Source organism: Manis javanica, chromosome 3 (assembly GCF_040802235.1).
Source record: "Manis javanica isolate MJ-LG chromosome 3, MJ_LKY, whole genome shotgun sequence".
NCBI classification, from domain to species: domain Eukaryota; kingdom Metazoa; phylum Chordata; class Mammalia; order Pholidota; family Manidae; genus Manis; species Manis javanica.
The window spans coordinates 85,783,032-85,810,281 of NC_133158.1; the positions used below are offsets into that span (position 1 = coordinate 85,783,032).

Genomic DNA, 27,250 nt, shown 5'->3' on the forward strand with positions numbered 1-27,250 from the left:
CACATCAAGAACCTATGAAAAAGCAGAATGCTGGGACCTACCCAGCAATTTCTAATTGCCAATTAGATCTCAAAGCAGTAGGTCTTTGTTGGGACCCAGGGTTTTGCATTTCTAACAACTCCCAAGAAATCTCAGATACCACATTGATAAGGTTTTTATTGGCATTGTAATTCTGGAATAAAGTGAGCATCACTAGCAGAAAACAAAGTGATGTAATATAATCAATGAACTTTTAAGGTTGTGGAAATACTTAAGGTAGTTTGTATTGTAAATATTATAACCTTTAAAAAGACTTAGGTCCAATGGCTCTCATTTGGAACGTGGGATTTATTTAAAAAGTGTTTCACACCACATTTTTTTATAGGTAAAATTTAATTTCTTTTTTAGAAAGTGTTCAAAAGAAATTAACCTCTAGAGGATAATAAATCTAAGGTTAAAAACCATTAATTCATGGCATTTTTTTAAAAGAAAAATAAGCAAAACTTTTGAACAAATTATTATTTTTATAAATTTCTATCAAAATTCCTGAATTATAATTCATGGAATAACAGAATTGAAATGCCTTTTTATATTCTATATTGAAGTGAAAACTTAGAAGCTTGAAAAAATAGTATTTATTCTAAATAGACATTTTTAATACTAAAGGAACTGACATTTCTTAGCAATGTAGAAACTGTTTACCATATACTATTTTGCACATTTCAACAAATTTAATGTATAATGTATTGAATGTATATAGAAATATGAATTGAATGAACATAGAAATATACACAATTAGAAATGGAAAAATTGTTTCTAATTTTTTAAAGCACTGATTTAAAGCATTTTTAAATACAAGATAAAGTGTTAATTTTTATAAATTAAAGATTGCTAGAATAAATTCTGTCTTTGCTGATTCCTGCCACTTATTCATATTTCCTTTCCTTTTATATTGTGCATTTTCTTTCATGGAAAGGGTAAAATAACTAAAACTTTGCCATGGTTTTCTAATTTGATCAGACATCCTTCCCTGAAAGGTCAGGACAATAGGTGAAAGTAATATATTTAAAATATGCAGCATTGTTCATTCTAGGCAGAAAAATTTCAAATGACCAAGAATCACATATCACATGTGCCAAAAGTTTGATTCTCCTGGATCAGCTACTCAGCATATGAAGCAGAATTTGGACTGTGATTCATAAAGGCAGAATCCCAGGTGGTTATTGCTGATACCCAGTTGTCAAAATATTCTTCCTCCATTTCAGACACCATTCACAAAATAAAAGCTAGAAATCCAGGAAATAAGACAAAATTTAGACTTCACGAATAGCAATAATTCCAATATTGAAGAGAAGTAAAGTGTCCACTACTACAGTAGAGAATAGAAAAGCAGTGTCTTGTTTTAGATAATACTTTTATTATTTCTGTTCCTCTCTATAGTTCATTCAATTCTAAACATTTCTATTTTTTGTTAAATGGTTAAATGGAATTTACTTGCAGAATTCTGACATTTTACACTTTATATAATTTTCATTATAGAGCTGTCTTTAGCTAGTTTTCTTTTCAGTTAGTTTCCAATTCATAGGCTGCTAGTATTTTCTAAATGCATTTACTTTAACAGCTCTGCTAGTACAAAAATAACATGCTATATGCACTATGGACATAGATGTATATCTATATGTACACATATAATATGTATATATATTATTTCACTTAACTTTATGCCTTTAAAAAGAGAGTGAAATCATTAAAAACAACCATTTAAAATAACAGATTAGAAATCATTGATTTTTTCTTTTCAACAAATACAGAATCAGTTTTAGTTTAGTTATTCTTCCTTGCTCTATAAAGCTTTATATTATTCATTTATTCAGGCAATTTAATTTATGGACAGCTAATCCAGAAACTCTAAATACAGAGAATAAAAGGAAGAATTTCATGAAATGGGGATTGGTCTCACATAGTCTTCAGTTTCCTGACTGAGATAAGTATCAATGAAATAATTGCATTAATGTATAATTACAAGTTGTGGAGGTACAACAAAAAACAAGGTAGACAGCTTAACAGGTGTTACGTGCTATTCTGGAGGGTGTCAGCGGACTGGGAGTTGGGGGGTGGTTGGCAGAAGGGAGGCATGTCAAAAAATCAGAATTTCTTCCTGAAGGAGAAATATTAATATTTTGAGGAAATTCCAATCACTTAAAATTTAAATAAATTGGCCATACAATTACTATATTTTGATTCTTTCAATTTAAAATATAGCATCAAGATCATATGCAACCTATAATATGGGCAGATTCAATGTAATAAGAATCATGTTATGTCAAAGGCAATATTTTGGGCTCTTTTGGAGAAGAAGTATTTGATGGCACTTCAGGCAATCTACCAGATTCCAAATCCAAGACATCAAGTGTAGAATGAGAATTAGGAGACATATCAATGAATTTAGCAAAAGATTTTGGGTTAGAATAGGAAAAACTAAAAATGTATCTAATAAGAAATGGTATATAGCTCTTTCACATGCATTATCATATGTATTTTTTCATAGCTATGTAGAAACATTTACTCTAATGTACTGTAACATAGGAATTGCTGTTACTCCTTTTTTTTAAGTAAGGACAAATGTTAATGAAGTTTAATTGGTCTGTATCAATCAATAAATGAGAGAGGCAGAATTCAAATGCTGGTGTTTGATTCTAAATGATGTGCTTATTCTATTTTACTACTCTGTGCATTATCTTTGACATCATAATACAGCACTGAAAAGATAACCTGGGAAAATTAAAACAACATTGTAGTATACAATTATTCTTTGCCACAGTCTCCAGTTAGAAGTTAAGATTAAAGATATTACTTACCATTTAATCCTATTTAATGCCTTTAGTTTGAATTATGATAAATACTAAAAGTGGCTTAAACAAGGAAAATTATTTCATGTAACTCAGTGGCTTTGATGTCGGGGCTCCAGGTGGGTTTCTCTAATGTGCCTGGGCCCTGTCTTTCTCATGGGGGGAGAGCAGCCCCTCTACACACTGGATCTTCACGGGGCAGCCCAGAGACAGGAAGTATTTGGCCTCTCCCCATCTCTTTTTATCAGGAGGAAAACTTAATCAGAATTCACTGGAATTCTGTGTCAGTCTCATTGATCTTACTTTCCTTTGCCTAAAGCAGTCACTGGCAAAATGACTGTAATTATCAAGATTAGCTCTCAGAGGAATCAACATTCATCCCCAAAGAGTGGCAGAGGGGCCACTTTCCAGGCACAGCAGATGCAAACATGTATAGTACTGATATTCCAACCACAAGGAAAAGCCACGAAACAAAGATTGAGAGGGCATCAAACAGGGCCTCTATTTGCCTAAGGGGTGTTTTTTCATTTAAGTACATGATCCCTGCTAAGGCACAAATAAATATCTAAAGAAAACTTTTAGGGAAAAAAAATCGAAAAGAATTGAAAAAAGGAGGAAGTTAGAAAGTTTTAAAAATTCACAATTGCTAACTTTGAGACTTTTTCCTATCATCCACGAATACATATGAATCACTGACTTCAGATTGTGCTTTCTCTACACTTCCTGATCTTCTCATTCTCTTCTTAAGTAACTTTCTTTAATTTAGTAAGTCAAGGCTCATGATTCCTTTGCACTATTTAATCAGTATATCAATACAATCCTAATCGAAAACTATGCAGGTTTTCCCACCTTCAGATGGCTCCTCTATAAAGCTACAAAACTAAGCAAGCTTACCTGGTGGACTGGCAATATCAATCAATCAATCAATTTTAGTACTAGTCCCATATAAATAAAAGACTCTTCAAGGTTATAATCCATCAATATATGTGGGCTTTTACATGTGTTGGTTGCCCTCTAAACCAAAGAGTATTTGAACTGTTGAATTATTTACTGAAATTTCTGAATATAATTAAACCCAAGATTCAAACATTGTTATTCAAAGTTTATAGGGCCAGAGAAGGTAACTCCTGTGCCTGCTTTACTAAGGTGAACAAACTTAGTGCCAGAATAGCTCCTTGTTGAATAAAGCTATTTTACTGAGAAAGGAATTTCTGTTCATAACCCCCCATTTACAAATTTGAGTATCATTTTCATGACCTTCATGTAGAGGAAACCACAGTTTCATTAAATTTCCTCCCAGATACTTGAGTGGAGCATTTGTCCCAAGTGTAATACTGTACAATACCATTCCTTCCTTCCAGGTTTTCTCTAAGATTTGAAGTACCATTTAAAAATGGAGATAGAAATAGTACTCCCAAGAAAATTATATAGGTTAATTATAAGACCTTATGAATGACTATCTCTCTGGGGGAAAAGGGAGAATAGAAATAGAAAAGAACATACATGAAGGAATGAAATACCCTTGACCCTCGTCCCCCAGATACATTAACCTTACAGAACTCCAGTGATATAATCATTCCATGAATGATCCATTTCAAGTTTGGAGTGAATCATCTATCTATTTTTTTCAATTTATATTTCAAGAGATTTGGAGTGTAGATGGGCGTATGGATGGGACTTGGATAAACTGCTGGCAGTCTCCCAGGATCTTTCCAGTGACTACAGCTCTTAGTGGAAGAACATTATTCATCCCCTACATAGGGGTTTCTCAACTTGGGTGCTGTCATTTTGGATTAGATCATTTTTTGCTGTGGGAGGTCCCCCTGTTTGTTCTAAGACATTTAGCAGTGCCCCTGGCCTTCCACACTAGATCCAGTAGTGCCCTTCCTCCCAAGTTGTGACAACCAACAATATCTGCAGACACTGTCAAATATCCCTGTGAGACAGAATCAAAATTGCCTCCTTCCCAACTCCCACCCTCACCATCACGTTGAGATCCATTATTCTAAATCAAAAGAGCAGGATTTTCCCTGCTATTTGTGACAACATGGACGGACCTTGAGGGCATCATGCCAAGTGAAATAGCCAGGCAGAGAACCACAAATACTGCATGGTATCACTGATATGTAGAATCCCGCTAAAAAAGTCAAACCCATAGAAACAGAGAGGAGAAAAGTGGACCCCAGAGCCTGGGGGTTGGTAAAAGAAGATAAACATTAAGCTGTAAGATGAATAAAGTCTGAGGATCTCATGTGAAACATGATGACTGTAATTAAACACTGTATTGTATAATTGAAATTTACTAAAAGAGTAGAACTGGAATGTTCTCACACACATCCACACACATGAGAGTGCAGGATTTTTAGTGATTCAATATAGTATGGCACTGTTATTCTAATTTTTGCCTATGAAGTTTACATTCATATTTTAGTTATCCTACAGACAGATGCACTACTATTTATTAAGGTTAATCAATTAAACAATAACAAGTTCAAAGCTGTTTCTGCTATTACATATAATTTTTTATGGAAAAACTATTTTGTAGCCAACTTATCACCATAATTTTAACTACTTCCTTTAAAATAAAAACAAACACAAAATAAATCTATCTTTGTAATGTTGAAAGTGGCAATATTTAGGCAACAAAAATCAATTGAATCTAAAGGCCCAAACAATAATACAAGCAGGGATGTCAAGTTTCAAACCTAAATTGACTCTACAGTGCTTTTACTAAAGACTTTCCCCAGTTTATTAAAAAGAAATTAATATTGTTAACATTTTCTAAATTAGCACTACTTATTTCCCCATGGATGTTAGGATTAACATAATTTAGGGAGAACATTTAAAGGAAAAATACACTACACATTACTACAGGCCAATAATTCACATATTTGATTTTCTTTTTCTTTTCATTGTTTTAGCTTTGGGGTCTTGAAGTATTATAAATATCATGACCTGTTGGGGAGATTTTTTTTTTGCCTTCCACATTTTAAATGATAAACTTGGAGAGCTTGGCCAACTGTTTTAGGCTATTAATGTCTCAGTAAATAGGAAGACACTGCTGTAAGGGGGCCACCAGGACTGCGATGACAAGGAGGCCCAGGCACCTCAGTGGGCTCTCTTGGGCAACAGCAAGCCAAAGCAGAAACTAAAAACTGCTGATAAAACCCTAAAAGAGTCCAGGTAAAATGGGGATAGGAACTTGACCACGAGGTGGGAAAAATCAAGGTAAATTATCCTGAGGAGTGCTTCTTAAATTCAGTGTGTTTAGGAATAACTTGGGGATGATGATAAGGTGCAGATTCTGATTCGGAGAGTCCAGGATGGTGCTGAGAGCCTGCATCTCTAAGGGTCCCCCCAGAATCGATGTCGCTGCTTGCCACATGCACTGCATTGTGTGTGGCAGGGCTCTAGAGCACTTCCCCCACCCTCCCCTGCTGCACCCCTGGACGCAGAGGTGCCAATGCTGCTTCATCACAGAATCTATGAGATCAATCTGATAAAATAAATTCATTTACACAGTATTCTCCCCAAATTCTCAATATATAGAAATGCGTTTTCTTTATATCATCTTTAAAGGACAACATGGAGTTAGTAAAATGTCATTACGGTTTTTGCTTTTTATATACTCATAGGCAGCAAGTTTCTATGATATGTCATCTGATAGACTAATGAAAAACCCAAATTTTAAAAGTCAGAATTAAAGTTAGGTTTGACTTTGGGTTGGTCAGTTTTAAATGAGTTTTCCAGCTCAATCTTAAATTTTGATTCACTCTTTATGACTACACAGGATGTGTTTTTATCCTAAACATTTGATTCCTTTTACACCTATGGGAAAAACAAATTCTGGCTTACTTCATATTCCCCTCTGAAGCGCTAACCAAGGCCTGATTATGTGATAGGTTTTAGCACTGTGTCAGTATCAAGGTGTACCAGAAAGAGAAGCAGATACAAAGATGACAGACAGATGAAGTATCCCTGATGTAAAACATCCCTTGGTGAAGAAGCAGCTGGTAGTACCATAAAAATTTGTATGTTTAGGCACAAAAAAACAAAGACTGAACACCAATATTAAGTAGAAATAATTATAACTTTTGAAAAGAGAACTAGAGTGGAAAGAAAAGGAATACACACATTTGTTCCTATCACAAGTATTTCCAAATAGCACTTTGCATTTTCCATAGGCTATACTTGAGGGGGAAAAAAAAAAGAACGTTTAGGCACTTATTACAAAATTTTATAAGAACAAGAATTTGCCAAATGTATGACTCTTTTTTCTGAAAAAAAGAGAAGAAAAAATTTCTTGCACAAAGTCTCATCATAAACACTTGGGCCACCAAAACAGCATGCACCTTAGTTATCTGTGTCTGGTTTGGTAAAGCACTAAAGGTATTGAAAAAGGTTGAAATTTAAAGGCAGCCAACTTTTTACTAAATCAAATCCCCAGTTTTACATTGATGTAACAAGTTATAGACATTTTAAATGAAGAAATTAAGGAAACATGGGTTTATACCATTGATGAATAGCCCCTGCCCTGCTTGGAGCCATCACCAAGGTGGATTTTAAGGCTACAACTCTGGAGGACTCCCAGTACACACTTTCTACATACTTGATATTTGGAATCTTCTCAAATCACCTATTCTGATCACATTACAAAAAATGTTAGATGATCATCCTTAGATCATCTACATGATGTCAGTGATAATTGAAGGATCTAATTAGTCCAGTCAAGCAATTGGTAAATTCAGAAGAAAATAAATAACTTCAAAATTCTCGATAATTTCATTGGGCACAAATATTAGGCTATGTTAGTCTATGCATTGAATACACTGATAAACAACTTGTCACCATAAATACAGGAGTTCACTTTAGAGAACATACCAATAATTTCCTTCTGCTCTCTAGGAGAGGCAGCAGACAGATCACGTTCCCTTTTAATAGTTGACTAAACTCACCCCATGTGATGGGTAAGAGATCCAGCCCAGCTCCCCTTGAATAGTTTTTGAATCCAGTAGATTAACTAAAAGAAAACACAAACACACAAACCCAGTTAAGAGGAATGAATTCCTTCAGTTTGCCTCTGTTAAGGTGAAGTTTCTTTTGTTGCTAATATAACAATATCAACATGTTTAAAACACATGACTCTTCATTTTTATAATGAGAATGATGGAAATAAGAAGGAAATTACAAAAAAAAGGAACACAGGGAAAGTTAAGGAATCAAAAAGTTTTGTGGCCTTTTAAACTGTGTTTGTTGATCAAGATACATAAACAATCAATATATCAATAATTTTTGACAAAATAATTACAGCTTTAAAGAGTAAACAGTAAAATGCAAAATAGGAAAGATTAATACTAATAGTATCAAAAATAACTGCAAGGATATAGTTGATCAATTTACATATGATTTCACTATAATTTATTAAATATGCTTCCATAATGAATCAATACTTCTGTTTATGCATAGATGATATGGCTTCTTTAGTTAAGAAAGTATTGTTACCCAAAGTTTTTAATGATTTTATTCAGAATTTTGCTGGTTATTTAAAAGTCTGATGAGTAATAAAATATAACATAAATATGGTTAAATTTTGAATATATTATTTAAAAAGAAAAGCCAATTATTTATTTTCAACACAGAGTATTGATTTGTAATGGATTGGAAATTAAGATGTAAAAAGATACTTCAAACTTAATCAATAACAAAGGCTCACTTTGTTGATTTGTTAAATAATGAAAACAATGGTTTTACCTCATCCTTCTTCTAAATCAGAAAACAATCCCACAATTGAGTAATGGAAGATGTAGAGGAAGTTTACATAAAATATGCATGTATTATTAACATGAGCCAAAGCAGGTGAATCAATAAATACAATAAAAGAAAGTCAATTTTGAAAATTCTATATATGCATAAATTGAAATGTAATGTTAATACACGTTCATGTTTTGTCTATAAAGTGTATCCTGATACATGCCAATTCTTTAATCATGCCAATTTATTTCTAACAAAGGACACATTAATCTTATAATTGTTAAGAAAAAAATCATATATTTGGTAGATAGTATAATTATAAATGTTCAAGCACTGCTTTTTAAAGAAAGGTATCAGGTTAGTTGGCTAGATGATAAATATACATAAAAAAGCTAATCAGTAAGTTAGAAGAGATAAAATTCTCAAAGTTAGCTTCTTTAAGTTTTGCTAGTGCAACAAAACACATAATCTTAACCTATCACACTGGAATTCCTTAATGATTAAAGATTTTTTCTCACAATTTAATCCCAAGGAGAAGTAATTATATTTAGATAAGAGAAGACAGTTGCTGCATGGATTACATAATGCAATTTCTATCATGGAATTATTTCCCAGGATATCAGTTTGGAAATTAACAGTATGCTTAATTATACTGAAATTATTTCTCAAGAATGATTTATTTAAAAACCCTCTACTGATTAATCATTGCTACAGGTAATATTTCAGATTAATCAATGTTAGAAAATTTTTGACAACATGAGAACATATCTTCACCTCTACTATGTTGTCAACAATCACTCTGATAAAGACATGCCTAGGTCAGTTGTCGGTTCTATCACAGTTAACAATTGATTTCTCTGAGTTTTACATAGGATTTGCATAGTAGAATGTACAATGCCAGTGTTCATATATTATTAGGTCATATTTGCAGTGCCTTTGGGGGTTTAATGGTTCACTATATTTTGCATGCATGCAATAATTGAATATGTACTAAATGATGAATATGTGTCACTCCATATGCTAAGGTGAATGGCATATTAGAAACCAGAGGGAAAAAAGTGTTTGAGACCAAGAAGATACAAATATTGTCTCCATTTAGTAAGTTGCTCATTAGAATGTAGGTTGATAACTAAGAACTAAGTACCCGTAAGTTTTCTCTGATGATAATGAGTGGAAAAGGACTGGTCTAACCACATTAACATTTGGTGTTTACTCAAAGGAGAATAGCTAAACCAAAAAGAACTGTGTCACATGGCCAATTAAAATAAGCGTAACAGGCAACTAAATTCATTGCATTTACTCAAAAATTGAATTTTTAGTGCACTCCATTTAGCATGAATGAGGAAAACACAATTAACTCATGATTCTGATTCTGTTGTCTATCAAACATAATTATAACTGCCCTGGTTATCTCACGACGTTGTTGTGACAATCAAGTAATATAAATGTACTTAAAGCCACCATGAATTCATAGCATCACACAGATTCACCATTCTTGTACAATTACTACATTAACTATCAGTTCTATTTTGGCTTCTGAGCTGTACTTATAACCAACCATCAGTGTATGACCTAATAGAGAAAAGTGAAATCAAAATATTTTTAAAAGCACTTATTTTTAGGTTACATGGTGTCTTTTGTTTATAGGCAAGTAAGAATAACACAATCTAAGAATTCTAGCCACTTTAAAGTGAATGACTGCTAAACTGCAACTTCCTAGGATATAAATATTGAATCTCCTGTGACCTGCTGCATAGCAATCTGAGTGTAACATAATTGAAATAAAAAGAAGAAAAAGTTAATGGAATTTGAAAGTCAACCTGTTGTAATTTCTCTAGATACACGGATTAAATCTAACATTGCAAACAACCTAAACCTCGCACTGATACAAGCAACAACTTGGTCACTAATGTTTTCCTCTTCTAAAAAAGAGGCAGACACGATCATAGCCTTTTAAGCAGTGTCACAACTCATTTTACCAGGGAAGAAAGAACTGTGTGCAAATACTATACTGTAGCCTGGATATTACTAAGTTACAACACGGATGATTTATTTCAAGTGCTGAAAAATTTGAGTCCACAGTGATGAATTTTAACAAAAAAGATTAAGGAAATTATTCCTAAGGGTAGATGGGGAATGGTTTAATTGTTTAATAACAGACTATTGCCAGGTTATTTATCAAAATATAAATTGTCCCTACCCAGTTCTCATATTCTAATGGTATGATTTTTAGATATTTTTTGGTTTGTAACAGGAAACATGTCATTTCATTAATTTCATAACATTTTCTACACAAAGAACTGTATGGCATATATTAATTTCTGAAATTAAAGTGATTTAAATTAGACATACTTTTAAGTGCTATGACTCTAATATTTAAGTTGAGATATAACTGCTTTGTGGCAATATTGAATCTAGAAATTATTGTTCAAAGTCTGGATGGATATGTTTCTGAGTTTCTTTCACATACTTTATTTAGTCTTACTGCTTTCAAATAGAAAAGATGTATGAATAGGTGAAGGGGTTTATATTTATGAAAACTAGGAATCCTTAGATTCCTTGGGTTGGCTTCTAAGTAGGCACTAATGTGAGATTTGCTGAACAAAAGGCAGTATGGTGTCTGGATGGGAATTAGAAGGTGTAGAATTGAGCAAAGGAATATGAATAATGTAGAGAGAAAAGTGGCTCAAACTGGTTTAAGTGCTTCTGGAAAGGAAAAAACCTTGCTCTCCATTGTTGCCACTGATCTTTACTGTCACGGTTTACACTCAGCTGGATTGTGGATTTATTATGCCCAGGAGACTTTCTCTCTTCCAATCCTCCACCATAACCTCCGTTGGAGAGACGCAATGAAATGCTCACTCCTTCCTTCATTTGTACTAACAATATTACAGAGATTTGTCTGTACTAAGAACTTAAACCATCTTACCTTTTCACTAATAAGAATGCATTTCTTTAAAGAACTATTAAAATAAGTGTATGAAGCCAATGTTTCCAGTTAGGACAGATTAAAAACTGTAAGTATAAATTTCTGGAGTTTTCACTATTACAGAGTCTTTGACACACCAAGATTTTATTCAAGGACATTTCAAATTTCTGATTCATAGTGACTACCTGTCTACTTAGAAACATTGACAGTTAAACTAATATTCACCTCTTGTAGATAGTTTAAGTGCTGCAAATATGCAGTGTTAAAATATTTTTTAATTTAAATGCCACAATTCCTTATTAATTGGAAGATCTTTTCAATTATCTAATAACACATCAATTTGATGTGTGGTAATGCTATTTTTGCATTTTATAAAAATACTGAGTTATAAAAATGATCAAATAATCATTTAAGGGTGGACAGCCAGGTTTAATGGCTAAAGAATTTCAGACTCTTACAAGAGCAGACATGCTCTCTTGTAAAACTTTCAGTTATAAGGTGGCTTTAAAGCAAAATGGAAATAACTATAAAACCCCTAAACAGAAAACACAAACCCATCTTTTGATTACATCTCACTTTTAATAAAGAATAATAATATTTCCTTTCCTGTTCACACCATCACTATAAATGTGCCAGCCACGTTACTTGTACACTACTTACTTTTATCATTTTCATCACTTCTGTTATGATAAAAATAGTGGCTTTGCTCTAGGCTACAGATAACAGAAGGGTCATTTAACCTGCTTCTAGGTTATACATAAATGTCACAAATAGAAGAAAATGATATGGGAAGTAATAAATTTTGTTCTCCATGCTGTAATAGTCTGTGTAGAACTCTGATCAACCACAGGATTAAGAAATCAAGATGTATTTTCTCACAAGAGTCCATCAAAACTCAGCTTTTCATTTTTACTGTACGTGTCAGGCAATGCCCATTGAGAAGCAATTTAGATAAGACAACATTTTATTAATGAATTTATGTATTTCAACATAAATTTTATCTGCTGTGACTACATATTGTTAGTTTAATAGCTCCTGAGGTGGTCTTGTTTATATTTGTTTCCACCCAAAACATAATTAAAACATTTTTCATAGATCTAGTTAGTATTCTATTTTATAAAACAAAAATTATAAATGTTTTTTGACTATAAATCAAGTCAACTATAATATATTGTGTGCAGATAAACCTTCCTTTAAACTGTGTTAAATTTTATAGGAATTTTGTGTCATAGAAATATTAATATAATAATTTCTACATCAAATGACCTGCTGAAATTATGTAACAATTAAATAAAAAATCCTGTACTGTTAGACATTCCTATGGAAATCTCTTTCATCACAAGATATCTTAGTGTTTTACTTAGATATAAGCAAATTTCTGGACAAGGGCGTACACTAACTTATACTTTCTTATTAGCTTTATCTCCTGAGCAATAATTTTGGATTTACTTCTATACAAGTCCTAATTACAAAAGAAACTGTAATTAGCTGCCTCATTTCAATCTTTGCCAACAGCAGGAAGAACTCATTGGAATCAAAACACACATCTCACAGTAAGATGTCTGCGTTTTCATGACTAGAGCCATTCAAGGAAATAAAACAGACCAAAATTCTACTTGAAACCCAGATACTTAAGTAAATGTAAACCTTATGCTAGTCCTGAAGTGTTAAAATTTTCCTTTTTTTAAATTTTTAATCTGAGAAAGTTAAATGTCACTCTATTATCAACATTATTATGGAAGAAAACAGCTATCAAATTATCATTAGGAAATGTGTCCTAGTAATAAAATAATCCTTTCACATAAATGAGTGGGGATGTTCTACTGTCAATGAAGTTTTAGTACATTAACAACTCAGCTTTAATAATAGTCCCTAGAATAGCAGATCTTTGCTTCTGTGCATTGTCAACCAATATTATGAATCATTTAGACAAGTGAAATGTGTTTCCCAAAATGTAAAAGTTACCAAAAGTAGAACATTAATGATTATGTGAACATTGTACTTTTTAAGCACATTTAAAGCACTGCTTTTTAAAGTGTTCTAGAAATAACAGAACAAGTTGCTTATTTCTAATTCAGAAAGCTTTTTGACAGATTAAAAAGTAAAAAATGAAAATACAGTATTCAATTAGAAAACCAGATAAATAACCATTAAGACAAATAGGTGCTCAAATTTTAGAATAAACATTTTGATTTCACACCATAAACTCAGGTTGTCTTGCAATATATTTTAAATTATATCATAAAATCCTGATTATCAACCTTCAACTACTAAACAAGTTATCTGTTTAGTCAGGGTTTGACTGATGCCTATAAAAATGGAACAGACTAAGAAGCTGGTCAACAGATCAACTCTAACATATTTCTTTTAGAAATAAAAATGTGCCTTGAAGTCCCTTGGATATAAGAATACAAAAGTTTAGAAAAGGGAATAAAAACCACAGTGACAAAATTAAATTTCAACTTAAACACATTCTCTGGACATTTTTATGTCACAAGACATTTTTAACTTTAAAATAAATTGGTTTAAATTTCTAGAATATTAAAATTGGAATATAACTTTGACTTCATCCTATTCTGGAAGATAACTACATCTGGAGTTTATGTTATACATCATGACTGATGTCTACGACGATATAGATACACACACACACATACATAAGCAAAGCCTTCAAATATTTTAAAATAGGACTTTTTAAAGATCCACAAAGGATCAAATGAGGTGTCACTTCCTTATCAAGTTAATTCAAAACTCTATCCCTTTATTTCCCATCTTTGGAGCATGGTATGAATGGAAAGTTTCAAACTATTATTGCTGGTGATAATCAGCAAACAATTTAACTCTGCAAGAGAAGGTACAATTCAGAAAAACCTCAATGTGATTTTTCCTGGTAGTGTTAGTCATAATTATTTTGTAATAGTGCAATATTATAAATACACTCTTCATAATGCAGTATGATTTTCTGTAGGGTAATAACACCTATAGTAGCTTCTGTTATGGGATGGTTCTTTTTTAATATTCAATCATGTGTTTCTAATACACTCACACACACCTGCAGCAATGAGTTTAGATATATGCTTGTTAAGAATAGCTATTTCTGAATGTTTAGTTCTTTCATAGTGCTTTTTACACACACACACATATATATATACATATATATACACTTATTATGTATGCGTTCAAGCTATTTTTAAAGTTTTCTATATACATTCAGTAAAAAAAAAAATCAGGCTATAATCACCCCTACCACATGAAATTAAGCAGATCATTTTATCTCCTCCCCCTTGTTTTTATTAACTATTACTGATATTATTAATGTTTATCTTAAGGAAGTATCTTGCCTATATCTCAGGGTCTCTATTTTGGGAACTACACCCTTCTCTCAAGATTTGTATTGCACTTTTTGTGATTTCATATCTATGTTGAAACACAATTTTCTATAAAAGTATTGATTTTGTGGTCATCTGTCTCACTTGTTATTTCCAGGGGCATAGAATGTATCATTCCCTAAAACCTACTTTTCCAAAAAGTATGTAATACTCAGGTGTGCTCTGTTTGGCAAATAAACAAATACAATCAACAAATTATTGCAATATGAAAGGTGAGTTGATTTTAACATTTTTCTTGATTCATATTAATGGTTTTTAAATTTGAACCTTTGAAATTATATGTAGGGTTCTAAAGTTTTCACTGCTAGAGGTAGAGTAATAAGTCTACTACAAACCTGGCCAAACACAGAAAATCTATTCTTAATTGGCTTCAAAAAAATCACCTCTGGAAAGGGAAATTTAAAGAAACACTAATAATTTTATATTTTTTTAGGGTTTTTTTCTTTCATAATTCTATACAGATTTTTAAGACATTAAACACTTAGAATTATTTTGGAGATCACTTATAAGCAAGGTAAGAAAAAAATGTCCTTATCAATGTACAAATGTTTAAGGAAAGCAATTGTACCTCAAAATATAGGGAAACCATCCATTATCAGAATAGATTAGTCTAACTTGTTCAGTCAGATGAAATACATATAATTATGACTAATCTTTTTTCAGTAAACAAGGGCTATCAAAGCATTATAATTTCAGATCAGAAATGTCAAGAACACCATAATGAAATCTGAGTTTATCTAAATTTTGAGTTATCCAATGCAAATGAGTATTAACTTATCTATGGTAAACCAGATAGCAAAAGTAAATCAAGAGAAAAATGCTATTCCTTTTTATTCTCCCCCTTTAAAAACATTTCAATATTTGGCAACAGCTACATTTGATGGAGTTTATATTAAAAGAATAACAATCCAATGTAATTTGTATTTATAGTTTCTGTGATTATACCAGTTCTTTACATACTGTTAAAACGCAAAATCTACCACAAATAGCTTTGGCACATTGAAAGAAAAAATCACAACTTGGACATAACTCTACCTTTATTCTATCTTTAAATATTATAGGTAGATTAGGCATTCAGGTGGGAAAAATGAACAAGATTAGAGTGACAAATAACTTAAGCAAATAGTTGTTTACATTTTTCTCATCACCAATTTTTGACTCAGAAATACAGAATTTTACACCATCTTTATTCCAAAAGTTATATATTCACCCATAAAACTGCCCAGTGTGGGATGAGGATAGCTGTCCTGTAAGGAGACAATACTAGTAGTCACACACACACAGTGCTACAAGCAGACTTTTCTCGGAGGAGTGTTATGCTTGCCTAGAGGATTAGTTACATGATCCACATGGGAGCCCTTGCAAATCAGCTTCCCAGCCTGACTTCTCCTCAATGTGAAGACTATCATATGCAGTAATAATAATAATGAAAATATCCTTCTAAAACCTACAGACGTTGATTAATTGTTAAACTAGGTTTGAAAATCAGGAAATAAATATATGTTAACTATTAACAAGTTGTTCTATTTCTATTAGTTATCCTGAGGTAGATAGGAAATGTCTAAACTTTTCATTTACTGAAAACCAATCAACTTTATCACTGGCAAAAAGTTCATTTTAAAGCCTTATATTTTTATCAAGGGACGAAGGGAAGAGGAAGTGGAGGGCATGATCTACTCTACAGGACCTGTAGAGTTTATTCATCTTAACTACAGAAAGAAAATAAATTAGCCTCCTCTTAATGAATACACATAAAATTGAAGATAAAACTATTTTGATATTGATTAAATAGACTTACCAGCAATTAAATTAACCCAGGCTTCTCCCTTTGCTCCAGTCCCTTTTGAGACCCTGCCACACCATCAGTCAAAATTTTTGTCTTAAAAGAACTGGCAACTCAGTTTGGAGACTATACAGTCAAGTTTACCTTTGCTTGATTTCAGTGGATTCCACAAACTCAAATTTATCAATTAAAAAAAGTAAAAAGTAGGGAAGGTAGTTGTGGACTCTAATTTGCCAGAAGCAATACAAAAAAATGTTGCTAAGCCTACACTTGGCTCATGGAAAATGTGCCAATAGCTTGAGAGGTTGGATAATTCATTAGAACATAAAGGATAGCAAGTTGGAAAACTTTTTTTTTTTTCGCACATTACAGTGAAGAAAGCAAGATACTAAAAGCAGCATTCTGAATTGGAAGCCTGATGTCATCAATATGCTATTTTTGCTCTTTGCCAGGTTAACAGAATTTATTGCAGCAATTAATGCAAAACATATGTGCTGAAATACCCACATGAAAAATATAATTGCCCCAACTTAATTTGCTACCTTTCAAAACCCTGTTTTAGCTACCTTTTTTCAGTGCCTCCACTTAGAGTATAAGTGTTTTTATGAAAGAAGAGATAAATTATGTTATTTTCTCATATAAGTAATTTATAAATTATCTTTTAAATGGGGAAATGTTTCTACAAGGACTAAAGGCTAGACATTAGACAATGTTCTATTTTTCTGCATTACTGACTTCTGTGACAATTTCAATAGTTAATTCACACTCATTTTTATAATATAAACCCTAAATAATAACAAAAGGATTATATTAACAATTGTCTCAGAATCTCTGTGTGTGGAATTCCTGATAAAATCTGTTTTCCAGGGTGAGGAAAAGCATTTGTCAGGAAAGGAAGACAGAGGTAAGGATGTGTGAAGAAAAGACAACAGACATTTTCTCCTGTTCCTCTGATCACATCAATTCTTAATTTTCTTAGTGTGTCCCACACTCATGCAGATAATCATAACTTATGTCAACACTGCAGTTTCCAAGTACTCTTTACTTTTTTAAAGTACTTTGAAGCATAATTTTTCCTTCCAATACACTTGGTATTCTGAGTTATTCTTGCAAAGTCACAAGACAAGTTAGTGAAGTCACTATGTTGAGAAGCTAATGCTTTTCCTGAGTGGAAGGATGCCTTCCTAATTCACAGGCATTTGTATACAGGAGAAAATACATGCGGTTAAAATCAAAAGACAAAGAAGAGAGGGCCCAGCTCAGATACTACATTATTATGATTAGTTCCCTCAGTTTCCTCAGTTGTAACAGTGGGAGATATATATAATAACTATTTGGGGGCTGCTTTAATGATTAAATTTGCTTTAAAGTAAAAGGCAAATGATAACAAAAGGGGGAAAAAAACTTTCTAACCACTGGGACGCTGTGCAATTATTACCTCAAGGTTGGGCAAGGCTCTTGTGCGTATTTAGTCTGGGAGTCCCCTGCATTCAACAGTTCTATCTTTTATGGAAAACGCTAGAGATCCCACAACTACAGAAACAACAGCATCATCCAACTAACCTGTCTTGGTAACACCGCTCCTAGAAACCCTCTCTGGCCCATCCCAGGTGTACTCCCAAAATCCGAAGAGGGAAAATCCTGTTTTAATAAAATGGTGCCAATCAAACACGCCGCTGGAGAAGAAAACTGGCGACTTTCGATTGTGCCCGGAGGTGGGCGGGGGCGGTGTGAGGGAGGGGAGGAAAGATTATGGAACATTGCCACTTACAGTCCTCACGAGAGACCTAACAGGTGACAGTAGGTGGCTTTAAAGAAAACTGAAAGTCTTCTCATTTTAGTCTGAAGGAATGCAAATCATCTGAAAGATCAAGAACTTAGCAAAGGGACGGTGTCAGAGAGCGGCAAGCAGGACACCGGACGTCTCAGGCGCTCCCCTCCGTCCCAACCTAGCCGGCCAGGGGCGAGGCACCTTCCGAAGCTGCGGGGAGTTCTAGGAACCCTGCAGGACTGTACCCCTCCTCCATCTGTCACACGGTGCGTGCGCGAACACGGAGGGCAGGGAGACCGCGCCACCTCCGAACGGAGTGGCCGGCTGACAGCGAAGTGGGGCGGGAGGCACTTAGATTTGGGAGCAAAGTCTACTGAGAAAGTCGGGACGTACCTGCACCCGAGCCTCCCGCGCTCTCTGGGCGGGGCCGACCCCAGGTGAGGCGAGTCCAGGTGGAGAGGAGGACGCCGCCCCACGAGCGCTAGCAGCTCCGCGGCCGCAGGCAGAGGGCGCGCGTTTGCCTGCCTACTGCCCGCGGCCGCTCCCCGCGCGCGTCCCCGCGTTACTCGGCGCCCTCGCTCACGGCGGCCGGCCCCGTGCGGAGGGCCGAAGCCCGAGCAGCCCGCGCTCCGCGAGCGCCGTCCGCCCGCCTGACCCCCGGGGGGCCGCGGCCAGCTCGCAGCGCGGGGCCACGGGCTGAGGCCGCGGGCGCCGAGACAGCGCCGCATAAAGCGCCCCCGTCCTCCCGAGGGCTGGGGCCGCGGACGCAGGAATTCGGTGTTTAGGATCTGATCTTTGACCCGACTCGGCGGGAAAAGCGGCGAACCGTCGCGCGACCCCGTTTCCCCCCGCCCCGCGCGCCTGGTGCTGGCGGCGGAACAGTTTGCCTCAGACGCCTCGGTGGTGGGTGTGGTGGCAGCGAGGAGCGCCGGCTCGTCTCTGTTACCACGAGACTGTTGCTACTCCTGCTTCGTGCTAAAAATTCCGCAGGGCACACTTTTGAAATTTAACCACTACTGCATTATCGAATGTGGGGGGTGTAAGGGAGGGAAAAGAAGCGCCGCAGCCCCTGCGGGCCACCCCAGTGCCCGGCTGAGATCACTCCCAGCAGCTCGTTTGTACGGTGCTGCCACTCGTTTTTCCCTCCTTCCTCGCCTATTGTGACTTCACCATGTTGGTTTGGATTATGCGGATTTTCACCCTTTGCTTTGACTGGAACAGCAGGACGTGGTTTTGAAAATGGAGGGAGGGAGGGGGTTGCACACTCTAGGCTTCCAGTTTAATAACATCACTCCAAGTTGGAGGCTTTATTTGCTAACTGGTTTTGATTCCATCCACCCTCCACATGCATTTATTCGCCCAAAGGAGACACATTTTTAGCTTACACTCTTAAAACTTTCCTGGATAATATTTTCTTGTGAGGAAAAATCAAAAGTGTACAAACGTGAGAGAAGCAACAAACAAAAGTACACCCCCCCCCATTTTTCAATGTGCAGGTTTTTAAGGATTTAATAAAAATTGGTCAGCCAGATGTTGTAAGTGATAAATGTTTTTTACTTTTAGGCCAAATATTTATATATTAACATTGGTTTTAGAACATTTCTCCTTTACCTCTCCATCTTTCTAATCAACTTTTTGTTTTCGCTTGAAAGAACGTTTTTTCTATATCATGGTCCATCCTTTTTTATTTCAAGGAAAGCTGGTAGGAGGGAAACTAAAACTTGCTGACTTTCATACTTTTCCAAGAGAAAAACCTCTTGCCAGATTCCTAGAACCACCTGATACTAGGCAGCTTGTAACAAACCCAGAGAGTGAAATCAAGGGGCTCACATGTGCCCATACCCGCATTCCAAGGAGTATCTTTCTAGATTGATCTGTGGTTTGGAATCATTTGCATTTTATATGTCACAGCATTACTTTTACTTTTCAAGTCATTACAGAGAATTATCTTGGGTTTTTCAAATTTTTAAGAAATAAATTTCGAGTTCTGGTTTTCAGTACAACTGGATGGATAATATAATGAACGTTCACACCACCAGTCACCCCTTTATTTGAAAAATCTGTAGAAAGCTACTTGTGCACTTGGTAAAAGCCCTACATTGACCCTCCCTAGTGATAAAATCCAGATCTCTGAAAACAGAACCAAAAAGGAGACACCTGCATCTGTTTCTTCTAAATCTTTTATCAAGCAGGAATTAAAAGACAAGGTTTATTAAATGTTTTAAAGGAAAATGTGTATATTAAAAAATAAAACTTGAAGATCTTGACAGAAAATGATTTGTAAAATATAGTGTTCCTCCAAGAAATACATATTTCCCCTTAAATCTAGTATTTATGCCAAGCAAAATCATTGAAAAATGACTAAAATCGAAGATAACCCACATTACAGATTCCTTAGTAAGTAAATGTCTGTAAGAACTTACCGAGTTTTGATGATTTGTGGAAAGTTTTATTAATACTTTCTTGAAGATTTTATGACTTGGAAAATGTAACTCTCAAGAACAGTTCTTGCTGTTTCCATTTGTGTTGAAGTTAGTAAATCAAATATACTGTGGAAATGTTTTTCCCTTAAAATCCTTTGCATATGTAACTGATTATTTGATATTTAAAAATTACATATATTTCATTTCAGAAAAATTCTGAAGTTTCAGAAGCAATTTTAACATTTAGGGATCTTTATAAGGAAAATTATTGTAAGACACTATTAAAAATGAGGGACCCTAAAGAACATACCAAAATTTGAATATGAAAATGTGGATAATATATAAATATGATAATCTTACTAAATCCATTCTTTAAGGATAATAAATTTCCTGAGTCAAGGTGAAACTGCTAAATTGTTTATATGAACAAGAAGCAAACTTTAATTAAATTCAAGTAATAAAAAAGCTTTACAGGAAACTTCTTGAACCCACCCACTAAACAATGTTTAAAAAATACCCTTAAGTTCTGATTGTGTACATCACTTTGTTTAAAGTTTTATATTAATTTTAAGTGCTTTTCATTTTAACTCCCAATATCTAGTGTTTCATGGAAAAGACAACTTTATATAAAATTCAACTATGATCTAACATGTAGCAATAGTGTTTTGTTATACATACTTTCCCTTTTATAGTTTCAGTTGCTTCTGAGTTATAAATATAACCAATTGACTTTATATCTTAAAATATGCAGAAAACTGATAACTACAGCACCTATAATTAAAAAATATAAATTTGAAAATGTTGGTAGTTACAATGAAGCTGGTTTGTGTTCATAAAGATTTGTTATTGGCAGAATATTTACTATTGAAAATAGTTTTAATTGCTCACTTAGTGTAAGGACTAGAATGGTGTGATGTATGAAGCACAAGAGGAGAATGGGTGTAAGGAAACTTGAACACTTACCCTGTTGAGTTATTGTTATCAATATGAATCTTTGGGAAGATATAGATTCAGAATGAATTAATTTCATGATAGATTTTGAGAGGTTACAAGAAGTTTCTTTCCGGCACAATCAAAATATTATCGTAGCAATTCAGGTTGTCAGTAAAAGCTTAAACAAATTTGCTGATAATCCTGTTAATGACCTAGGTCAAGTGTTAACTGTTGTGGGTTATGAAATAGTGAAATTAAAGTTTCTCCTACCTCCAGGCAAATAGCACAGTTATAACTGTTGGATGGGGGGAAGTAAGGGCAAGCTATTAGAAGAGCTATTAAGTTACAAAAATGTATAGTGCATTCAATTATTTAGTCTAGCATGATGAAATGCTATTAAAAGCAAATGTAAACCCTCTTCAAAAAAAAAAAGCCTATAAAGATGATATGATAGCTTAGTTCTCTATTAATGTTTCAATCACAATGTATTATATTTGAGGATTTGTTTATATATGACAAGTGATGCCAATTCATAGTAATTTTTTAAAAGGGAGGAATCCATTATTTAAATGTTTATTGTTTCCAACATTTGCCTGATATTCAAAGGGAAGGATACAGTGTTCATCTGCAAGTTTTTACTTCAGGCTTTAAAGAATCACAGTCTACTCTAGTACTTAGGAGATTTATGTTTAGTGAGATATTTTTCAAAGAACTGGTGTCCCAGCCACTCCAATGAAAGTTTCCCAAAATATGTGATACTGTAAATATGCAAGTGCAGTTTTATTCATTTTTATTTTGCAAACTCTAATTTCCATTGTAAAGAGCTATATGTGTAAATGCTAATCCAATTTGCAATCATTTTTTGAGAGAAAAATGATTTAGTGTATTATGTCCTGATGAAAAAGCAGTGCATTCTGCCTCAGACTGCTTTATATGTAGAAAAGTGTTTAAAGAAAGTACTTTATCCAATACCAAAAGAAAATGAGGTAATAATAGTTGATACTTAACTTTGCGTCAAGTTTTAACCACTTTCAAAGTTGTTTCTATTTACCATTATCATCATCGATTTGGAGTAGGAAACAGGGAGTAACAATATGAACTTTTCTAATAATAACTAATGTACCAATCCTATTTTGACATGAAAAGTAGTTGATTTCCAATTTGAAATCTTTCTTAGCATGTCATGTAAACAGAGAGAACTGATGAGATTTTAATAAAGTTTTATGCAACTTTTATAAAATTTCTATTTACATATATTGACCAATCTGTATGTAAAATCATTGATTTATGAATAATCTGTTATCATTGGGGAAGCCAATGATACATATTAACCAGAATCATTTTCTTGAAAGCATATTAGAAAGTTATTTGTAATTAGAGTAATAAAACAGAAGTTCTTATTAAGCTTTTTCTAAGTTTTTTTTCTTATGGACACATGGGATTGTAATGATCAAATCTTAAGTTTAAAAAACAAATCATATTATGGCAAGTTTCCTAGCAATTAAGTCAATGGCTTGATTTTGTTCCTTCTTAGTTCTATCATGCCTCACTTCCTATTAGATTGCTGAATAAATTCTACTAAATTTTACTTTTAAATATTTAATAAATTTTCTACAATGTTGAAATATAATATTTAGCATAATATTGTAAATTCAACCTAGTATTTTATATTTCAGTTCTCCAAATACATATGAGAGATATATTAATGAGATTCATTTTATTATTCCTTCCACCCAATATATGAAGTTTCAGGAGCTTGCTTTCTATTCAAATGACATTGTTAAAAGAATTGGATGGAAATCTTGGCACATACTTGGATTTTTTCACTTTTCATGTTGCTCAACTCAAATAAGATCTAACCTACTGTATTAATATTTAAAACTTCATTCAAATGTTATCAGAGTTAAATCATCCATTTAAAATTTTGTTTCAAAGCTTCCCTTCATGACCTCAGAAAGGAAAGGGGATACTACCCATAAGAAAGAATGAGCCCAGGAACAATGGATAAACTTTCACAAAAACAAATTAAATTCAATTATGCCAGTTTTCTTAATATATTTATGTTTCTATATGTATATTGTTAGTATGCACCTACCTGTATAATAATATGCATTATATAACCAAACATATGCAAGGTGTTGTTTAAAATCAATTTGCATTTAATTATTCTTATTTCATTAAATTAATATTCATTAATTTTATATAAGTGTAAGTTTGAAAGCTCTTTTATTATCTTGCAATTTACTGAAAGGTTGTGTTTTCCACAAAAATACTGACTCTCAGATATATATATCCCTGTGCATTATGAATTCAGTAAAATCCATTGTTTAAATAGTTTGTAAGTATTCCTTCTGGAGAAGTGTAATTTATCTTAGCAATATGGAAATAGTATTATTATTTTGTAGTTAGTCAATACTTTAATATCTTTAAAAACAGAAAGATTAAACACCAATTTTAACTTATTGATGTCACTCTTTATACAGATGACCAGTCTTGCCTTTATTTCATGATGAATGATTAACCAGTACTTTCAAATAAACATTTTAATTTGATTTGTAAAAAAAAAAGTCACTCATAAGGCAGTTGATTTCCTTGGTCCTTATATTTTAGGATTTTCCATTTCCCAATTTAAAAAAGAGATAATTTATGAAATCTGCCAAACTGATTAAGGCAGTAACTAAGAATGAAATTTAATCTGCTCTATTAGTAGTGAAAGTAGGTCAACGAATATGAGACAGTTTTTAGATTTAATTAAAAAGTTAACTGTATATTTTGAGTTTTTACTTGTGTTTTTTAAAATGATGTATATAACATACAACAGTATTGGCTTGCCAATATATTTTTAGCAACATAATATAAATGAATCATTTGCACATCAATTGTTCAGTATTGTTAAATTGCAAAATAAATTGATAAATGTTACTGTTTTAAGTTCAAAATGATTAAGAGGAAATCCAAGTTCTAAGTATTGCTTTAAAGCAATCCATTATTCAGAGAAGTTTGTCTTTAGAGTTAATGATAATATCCACTAATCATTAGGAATAGATCACAAAAGGTGTACAGGAAAAAGGCAATGTATTTATCAAGTACACACTCATAGGAAACCCTGGTGTCCTTAATATTACGTTTGCACTTTAATACATTGAAAGGGGATGAATGCCCATTACAAGGAAAATAAATAACCCAACATCAGGAAAATGCCATTTGTGCTTATGGACATTCTTTCTTAATTTGCTATTCAGTTATTTACTATATCTACCCAGGAGCTTTTCACAATTCATTAAATGCATTCTCCTTTTCGTACATAAGCCCATAAACAAAGAGAATCCAACCTAAGTTTATTGTAATTCCTGCAAATATTACTTATGTTAATGTGGCATATGCTGCTCATTAGAACCTTTACCATAGAGCGAACCATCGCCTGGCGGGATACACATTACTTCAATACAGCAAATGTAACATAAACACGCACACGCGCTCGTGCACACACACACACACACACTCACACACACACCCCTCCGCTTCAAAAAACTCTGATTCCCCCTTAGTCCATTCATACATGCCGTAATCCTAAATAGGAATTACCTGTCATTACCTTTAAACATACTATAGAATCCAGAGAGGAGGGCTGTATTTTCGTTCAAACTTCTTAAAGTACTACATAGTCTTAATTAGGAAATAATACTGCCATGGCTGTTTGTCAGTTAACATCCTTGATTGCAAAATTGGAGTATCTCTCTCTCTCTCTCTCTCTCTCTCTCTCTCTCTCTCTCTCTCTCTCTCTCTCTCTGTCTCTCTCTCTTTCTGCTTAAAATTGGCACAAAAAAACGGAATTACTTGAATTGGCATCAGATTAAAACACATTTTAGATTTAAGCAATCCAAAATTGTCTCAAAGTGTTTCAGAAGACAACAGAAAAATACAAGCACACCTTTAGTTTACTCGCAGAGCTAACTGCCTTATTCTGAGGCACCTTAAGGACCTGAGAGGGCTTCAGTGAGAACGTGCTTTGGAGAGCGTTAAACCCCGCGGGGCAGGACCTTGGGCTTCGCAGTACCTGGCTTACCTTCATTGGAAGGTTGGAGAATCAGTTCCCCGAAGCAGCTGAGAAGAGAGCAGCTGAGGAGGAGGATGGAGAGGTGACAATCCATGTTGCTGAAGCAGAGGGCAGTGAGAGGAGCATATCTCCATGAAGCATGCCACTGATGTGAGGGGGAGCGCTCTGATTGCTGGAGAAGTTACCATGCTCCGCTCGCAGGCTGATGTCAAGTTTGACACTGGAGATAAGGAGGAGTCTGGCTGCCTTTCCGCGAACCTCGCTCAGGGACTTCTCTGGGTCCTAGTGCCGTCGGAAGCCAGCGCTGAGGAAGAACAGAACCGCACGCGGCGGCTGGAGACAGCTCCGAAGTGCCGAGCTGGGGAGCCAGGGATAGGGGTGGCGGCGTCTCCAACCCGGCTGGAAATCCAGAAGTTGTGATGAGGCAGTGATGCAGTAGGTGTGGGGGTGAAAAACACACCCGCTCTTTCTATTCACTGAAAGCAGCTATTTCATTGTTTGCTCTACATGCTCTGTAGGTTAAATCCCTAAAGAAACCAGAAACCCTGAAAGAAGTGTCATTCGCAGTGTGAGTGGAAAATAAACTGAAATGCCAGAGAAATGATTGTCGTTAAAAGAAAGGGAGCCTTTCATTTTAAAACAATCGATGACTGTGTAAATTAGGCTTATTCCTTTACTATGTTCAATGCACTCACAACTCTTCATGAGTACTTTGTGATGCAGAAAGACACTAATACACACCCCAAATCAGAAAGTCTTTTCAGTTCGACACCAAATGGTATCAGGGTTTTTAAACAGATTTGGCACAGGGATTTCAGTGCACATAAGGTGCCCTTTGCTTTTCCAAACTGGGAAGTAACTAACCTTCAACATCCTAAGCAAGTGAGCAAACTCAGTCCTACGAATAACTACAGGTCAGCATTCATCTCTTGTTTTTTTCTATGCTACGGCTGTAAATAAGAATAATATAAATTAAATCTGAAGTTTTGGACAATACATCACTACCCCACTCCTCACCATCTACATAAGGATCTCTGGGTGCTCTGAGATAAACACGGCATAATTCACAGCTTTTCAGCCACTTACAATCTGATAATAGTTGGATACTGTTCTTCTTTAACATTCCAAATCTAATGGCTAAATAAGTGTCCTTGAACTTTCTCACTTAGTTTGTTCCATGGCTATAAATGCTTCCTCTCATTTTCAGTTCCCTTGTTGGACAAAATAATTGCCATCTATTTCAGCCAAATAATTTTGTGATTTATATTTTAACAACTATTCTCACTTATCTTTAAAACATCCTCCAGAAAATGATGACTCAAAAATTCTCCCGCTCATCTATCTTTTCCGATTCTAAACAGACACAAGACTTACATTCCTTGTACA

At 34.3% G+C, this 27,250-nt stretch overlaps 1 protein-coding gene across 5 annotated transcripts in view; it reads right to left on the reverse strand.

The window, feature by feature from the left end:
• EPHA3 (EPH receptor A3) overlaps positions 1-26,069 on the reverse strand; it is a 371,224-nt gene extending 345,155 nt beyond the window's left edge. For 4 of the 5 annotated variants that reach the window (XM_073231799.1, XM_037001725.2, XM_037001723.2 and 1 more), the window contains exons 1-2: positions 25,874-26,069; positions 7,784-7,848 (exon numbers count right to left, since the gene is read on the reverse strand). In XM_073231799.1, the coding sequence (XP_073087900.1) occupies positions 7,784-7,848; positions 25,874-25,958 (150 nt within the window). In that variant the 5' untranslated portion in view covers positions 25,959-26,069. Of the gene's footprint in view, positions 1-7,783; positions 7,849-18,844; positions 19,397-25,873 lie in introns of those variants that run through there. The other variant, XM_037001726.2, reaches the window with a different exon arrangement.
• Positions 26,070-27,250: the final 1,181 nt, after the last annotated feature.